This window comes from Glandiceps talaboti, chromosome 11 (genome assembly GCF_964340395.1).
Source record: "Glandiceps talaboti chromosome 11, keGlaTala1.1, whole genome shotgun sequence".
In the NCBI taxonomy this organism is placed as follows: Eukaryota; Metazoa; Hemichordata; class Enteropneusta; family Spengelidae; genus Glandiceps; species Glandiceps talaboti.
Window position 1 is genome coordinate 9,951,373 of NC_135559.1, and position 7,294 is coordinate 9,958,666.

At 35.0% G+C, this 7,294-nt stretch overlaps 1 protein-coding gene across 1 annotated transcript; it reads left to right on the forward strand.

Moving 5' to 3' along the window:
* The first annotated feature begins 203 nt into the window (after positions 1-203).
* On the forward strand, positions 204-6,368 carry LOC144441998 (uncharacterized). Its single transcript, XM_078131269.1, has 7 exons — positions 204-306; positions 1,961-2,055; positions 2,976-3,075; positions 3,420-3,757; positions 4,623-4,722; positions 5,460-5,581; positions 6,123-6,368. Exons 1-7 carry the CDS (start codon positions 204-206, stop codon positions 6,366-6,368), a joined length of 1,104 nt encoding a protein of 367 aa, XP_077987395.1.
* The last annotated feature ends 926 nt before the right edge of the window (positions 6,369-7,294 follow it).

The window sequence follows — 7,294 nt, forward strand, 5'->3', positions numbered from 1 at the left end:
ATGGTGCCTATTTTGCAGGTGGTAGTAAATTGCAGTCTGATGAGCCGGTAATTGGTGGCGGGAGTTTAGTCCTCGGACAAAATCAGCAGTGGATAAGAGGAGGATACAAAGTAAAGGGCGCGTTCATAGGAGCTATCGCATATTTGCAAATTTGGTCTAGGGCACTAAGTGCAGATGAGATAGCAACAATTGACTGCTATAGTATGGGTGACGTCTACGCGTGGAATATCAATTCTCTTGATTTAGTTGGAGACGCTCGACTCGTGTATACTGAGATATATGGAGTGAACTGCACCGACGTCTGCTGTAAGTAAAACACATCTCACTGCCAGTTAATAGTAAATAGATATATTAAAACCATAGATTTGTATTGTGTACTAATCACACACGCACGTACGCACACACACACACACACACACACACACACACACACACACACACACACACACACACATACATACACATACACACACACACTTGCATGCACGAGTTTTGCACTGCAGTCGACGACGTACTCAGACAGGTTGTGTATACAATGGTATGAGGAATATTAAACTGCCGTACACTAGTTCCCGACCATTACGACTAATATATTTACCACTCTATGTAGAGCTCTCCTAAAATCAAAACGACACATACGAAGATATTAATTTTACATTATTCTGTTTTAAATTCCATATATGTTTATTCACATGATCAGTTTTATGAAAATTATGTTACTGCAGAAACTGTTTTGAATTAAGTACAGAAAGTACAAACTAAAACTCTGTATATGTTCAACATGGTACATTAAATAAGGCCAAATAAATAAAGGAATTGTGTATTTCCGGTAACCGTCCATACCTAGTTTAAACCACTGACCCTAAAAAAATGGTTAGAATTTACTTTTCCTACGTACATGTTCTTGCCAACCGTATCTTTGGTTAATTCTTCTTTAACACCCCCCCCCCCCCGAGAAATTAAGTCTTTCAAAAATGAAAGTTAAATTTATACACATACAGTTTATATTTTGAGTTCGTTTAATTACCCTATAATTGTCTCCATGTACATCTTTTACAGCTCATCGAAATATCACAGAAGTATTGTGAACAATGAATATCTTGTCTATGGGTTGAATTAATTTCCCAACAGAAAATAATAATTATTGCAACAATTGAAATAAAACTCCTACCTACCACATTTTTTGAAGTCATATTTATCGGAAACAACTGCAATAGGGAACTTGCAATCCAGACTGAGCATGCTCAGACGCAAAGGACTATGGGCTTATTATCAGTGGTTATTGTAATACCTAATCTGGAGCTACCGGTAAAATAAACCTCCTCCAATGGTCAGGGTAACTATAAATTCATTATCTGTGGTTACAAGCAATGTATCAACATTGTTTACAATACTAATTGATTAATATTTATTATCACACTCCCCATGATGCAACATTCAACATGGTGGGTGTGCAAGTTCCCTATTACATAATGTGGTTATAACCGCTCTGTAATCAAAAAGGCCACAAAATGTACATTAGAAGATCATAGAAGTCTATAAAAATAAAAGCGGGGATGGGTGGGGGCTGCTATCAAAAATGTCATCCTGCTGTGGGAGCAATTAGATTATGATCATGCGATACGCGTTTTCAACGATTGTAGTGTGGATCTGTCTTAGTAGGTTGGTTGGTTGGTTGGTTAGTTAGCTAGCTAGTTAGCTAGCTAGTTAGTTAGTTAGTTAGTTAGTTAGTTCGTTCGTTAGTTCGTTAGTTTAAAGCTAGCTTTCCGCCGTCGTATGTGTTCAAACGTGCAGTATATGATAGCGCAATATCTAGGTAAACACAAACTTCCAAAGTAAAAAACTATATATATAATAGATGTTGGTCATTTTCTAAACTAGAGTAGCTGCAACTTTTTATGTGATTTTTTTCATGTATATCTTTAATGAGTATTATATTCTATTATATTCTTGGAAAAAGTTCTTGAAAAGGAGCTAAATACAACCGACTTCCTTTCACAACTAGCGACGTTACTCCAAAACGTGAGTTCTTCTGCCGTTGCTTCTGAACAACAGGTACGTATTCGGTCTTCTGTAACTACTGTTTACTGTATATCTATAAATACATTATCAGGATTGCACAATATTTGCTTATAATACTCCAAGTTTCATGTATTTACTCATTGTAATGATTATATATATCATGTTAGGGTATTGAATACTTTTAAATACGTTTCCAAAAATGCCAAGTACTGTCAAAGATGTCCACGATGACCTATGCAATTTCTGTTTTCGACTTCATTCTGGCCCGTAGTGTCAAATGTTTGACATCATGTAATACGTATACTAAGGCCTACAAAAATTGTTTGTTTACGGTTAACCGACCGACTTAGCTTTTCGTGCCAAACATATACTTTGTTTTATGTATAAGAGAAAAAAACAGAGAGTTGTGAAGTCTCGCAAGAAATAATGAATGCGGAAATCGACTCAACTTAAGGAGACAATATAAAAATATTCTTCTAATCTGTAATGGCTGTACATCTTATGAGAATGAACCATTAACACAGGGACCATATGGAAAAAAACGGAAAACAAAACTACCTGAACTAGACACTACATATGATATATATATATATATATATATATATATATATATATATATATATATATATATATATATATATATATACAGCTATATATACAGATAGATAGATAGATAGATAGATAGATAGATAGATAGATAGATAGATAGATAGATAGATAGATAGATAGATATTGATATATTTGCATATACAGTTTCATTCTTTTATATATATATATAACAATCTACCTAGCCCACATATTCTAAAACTCTACGTAATCGTAATCACACAATGTATTTTATTAGGCCTAAGAATAACAAAGAACAAATAAAACTGTAATTAAGGTTCAATCAACAAAATGTTATTCTGAGATTGCGTGTCAACATTGAATGGTTTATGTTTATATTTTACCAGCTTAGCGACGCCTTCGATAACCTTTCCAACATCACAGAAAATCTTCAAATGTTTGGTATAGAATTCGGAGACAACGAAGAGATCACAGAGATAGCTCAAGGTAATAATAACAATGCAATCATTTCCCTTGATAGAAATAGCTGAAATGTCTTCAACAATCAGAAAAATAACCAACAGTATACCGACTTGTTAGGTTTTGAAAGGTTTCAAATATTAAGAGAGAGAGAGAGAGAGAGAGAGAGAGAGAGAAGAGACAGACAGACAGACAGACAGACAGACAGACAGACAGACAGACAGACAGACAGAGACAGAGGTAGACTAAGAGGGTGATAAAGTACAATTACAAAAAAGTAGGTCCAACAACATTACATTGTACATTCAAATGACACAATAGCTTTTCTATTATCATGTCGATCGTCTCATGAACTGAATAATCTCCCACAGCACTGGTGGCAGCTGTTGATACCCTGGTGGATATCATCTCATTCACAATGGAGTCGTCGTTTGATAAGGAAACCCTGAGTCCTGAGACCATCATGACTTTAACTCATAAAACTATGGACATCCTAGAGAAAACTGCTGATTTTGTACTGAACAACATTAACCATGGCAACATCACTGTGGTAGTGGACACTTCAAGAGTCATGCTGCACATGGAATCGGGCTTCATAGGCAATGGAGGAAATAAAACGATTGATTTGGGTCACAATAGTGGCTTTGAAATTCCATCTATACAGACTTTGTTCCCAATGGTAGAAAGTGATATTGCAACATATATTAAGGTACGTAATTAACATATGAACTCTTTGAAACATGTTGTATTTTGAAAAATAGACGAACAATCATTGTATGAGGACTGTCTTTCATAAGGCCTAACATAATAAATTATGTGTTTCCGATTATGCTCAATTTAAATTTATTTATTTATTACATGTGTGAGTGTCTAGTTCGGGTACTTATATTTTTCGTTGTTTTCCAAATGATCTGTTTTAGATCGACCGAACGAGATGCATAACATATTAATTAGTGTGTGTCCTATTTATCTCCAGTTTATCTAATTTTATTTTAATAAATAATGATTGCATATAAGCTCATCTCCCATCATACTATATATCACATACAAACCAAAGTATTGTCTTAGAACAGAAAATATATATTATATACCCTGATAATTCTACGTCACGACAATCTGTCTCACGGTATCACTGCTTCTGTCGTGCTCAAAGTATAAGCAAATACGTTTCAATTCGCTATTATGTTTTTACCATATTTGTCATATCATGTTTAAGGAATTATGTTTTGCCAAAACATTCTCCTTCATTCATCCACTGGCAGCAGACAAATACCTGTGATTTAAAGGCGTGTCAGTGCCATCCTAGCGACTCGTAGTGACAAGCCCCCCCCCCCCGGCACTAATATTGTCTTTACCTGAAGAAAGATTTTGGGGAATACTATCTAATAATTTCTCATGTGATAAGCTTATTTTACATTTGATACCGACCTACAAAACATCCACTAAAGCAATATCTCCTTATTTCTTTGAGTGTTCTTTTTGTTTGTTTCTTTGCTTCTTTGTCTTTGCCATTTCCTGCTATAGCGTCTACTGTATTCAATTTAAAAAATGGTATTTTGATGATGATATTACAGGCTTATAGAATTACAGGGAATCCCTTCAGTAGAAGTGAAGAATATATTTATAACGTACTCGGCCTGGAGGTTGGCATCAGCAGTGGTACTAGGAACAAAGGTAGATCAGCAAACAATGTCTACAGTACAGTGAATTTCACAATACTGGTCCGCTTTTCTGCTGAATACAACCACGCAGAATCCAACAAGAATCTTCATATGCCACACTTCAATACCAAAATAGCATTTTTTTTTTGCTACATTTCGTCTAAATTATATAAACCATTTTAATGTATTGCAACTCTATGCAGACATTCTGGCGCCAATGTTTTTTGTTAGTATCAAGCACCCGATGAAGGGCATGTAAAATGTCCTTTATGATATCCATTTATTGTAGATATGGTGGCATGTGTAGTTCAGTTCACTTGGACAAAATCTAGTGAGATACTATACTCATTCAATCTTGCTATCTTAAAGTGTAGCCTATCATGTTGCTTATTGGTTTCTGCACGGTTGTATCTAACAGAAAACTGAATGGTATTGAGAAATTTGCTGTAACACAACGATTTCAATGTATCTGATAGCAAAAGACTTAATTGGTCAGGCGACTGTTGTCTTGATGCTCGTATGAAATATATTATAGCTCAATACATATTATTTCTAATTCTCAAACAAGTTAAACAATGCGTTCAAAGAAAGAATGTTTTACAATATGTCTTCTTACATTTTAGTACTTATGGATAATTACCTCAATTCAGCATCATTTATCATTTATTCATACAATTTATACACAATAGTTAAGTATACAATATTACACACTAAAACATTCTAATGGTATGGTTGTCGTTTTTTTTACAGTAACTGACACAAAGGAAGATTTTGGTGTGTGGTTAGGCAGACAGTCACCTAGAAGTTTCCATGGTGAAAGTGTAATGGTTGCCATCGCTGACGATTGGAAGAATTACACCTGGAGTGGACAGGTAAATTTTATCAAGTAATACAGTGTCTCGGTATATATATATATATATATATATATATATATATATATATATATATATATATATATATATATATATATATATATATATATATATATATATATATATATATATAATGGAGAAAACATTGTACAAATTAGGTATTTAAAATATGCAAACGTACCCCTCTTGCCAACGTATTACGCCACTGCCAGACTGTCAGATTACTTATAGTGTTCAACTTTGGCAGTTTGATTCAATGTAGCCAGATTAAGCACACCTAATCGTTGTGATTTTGGACACACTGTGTGCCTTTGGGAGGAGCACTCCTCCTAATAGGGCGCCCTCTAAGGAATTTTTTACGCAAGCTAAGGGGTCCACTTTCAAACTTTCAACCTATAGTACGAGTAAGAGTGGGTGAATTGATGTCTTATTAATTTGTATTCAGTCTTTAGATAGTTGTGAGTGATTATGTATGCAACCTATACGACAAATTCGCAGGTTTCAGGTTTATGCTGATCTTTTAATTTCTAATTTGTTTCAGGTCTCTGAACCATTTGCTGCCTTAAGACTTACTGTCGTTAGTTCAACAATTATTGTTGATAACACAACCGTTAAGGTGTACTACGAGACCCCAAATGGAAACGCAAGCGAGTTGATTTACTCAACCACCGTCATGATAAATGGTACACAGTTCGACATATTCGTCGCAGAACATGACATCTGGTATAATGGAAACTATACATTTTGTTTTGACCTGTCAGCAGGTAAGCGACGTGTGATATGGTGATTTATGTTGTCTAAAGAGATATAGATCATATAGTTCCTTCATGTAATCTTACTTGGTCTGTATTTGTAAAGTTAGAAACTATGGATCCTTCAACTGACCTTACTGACCGAGAACTTTGTCACAACATTTCAGTCTTTATTTTGACTCCACACCGTTGCCTTTACCATCCAACCTCTCAATACGCCAGTGTTAATTGGCTATACTGAAACCTGATAATACATTTCATGAGAGAGTCTCCAACAACCAGTTGACATGACCAGCAGTCATGACCCTATCGGTCAAGTGACACTGTCACATAGCAACAAGGGGAGAATCAGCAAACAAGCATTTGAGTTATAACAAAACTCTGTATCTATTTTAAAATGGCTTCATATTTCTACAACTTTGTCATTGCAGATATTCAGACTAACATAACTGTAGAAATGACACAACACAGATGCACCTATTGGAGTAACGATGAAAGGCGATGGAGACATGATGTATGCAGGGTAAGATTTGACTATATCATATTTTATGGTAATGATCATTATCAAATATCACCAACTTACTATTTTTGGAAATCAATCATGTGCCAAGTGAACATTCATGATTCACGGAGAAGGCCTAAAACTTAATTTATTTGATATCTGACAATACTAATAAATGCAAATATTCATTGGAAAGGGCTCTCATTATAGTTTTTGCTGAAATTCAAGATGGGTTGGTAGGAAGGTACCTAGCTAACTAATTAACTAGGTAACTAGGTGGCGAGTTAGGTAAGTAGGTGGTTAATTGGTTGGTTGGTTGGTTGGTCGATCGGTCGGTTGACTATTTGTGCATTTTAGACGAATAATAATTATGTTTCCCCTGTAGGTTTCTCCACGATCCAACGCTGAGTCCACATTGTGTCGGTGTAATCGACTGACGTAATTTGGTATATCACATGA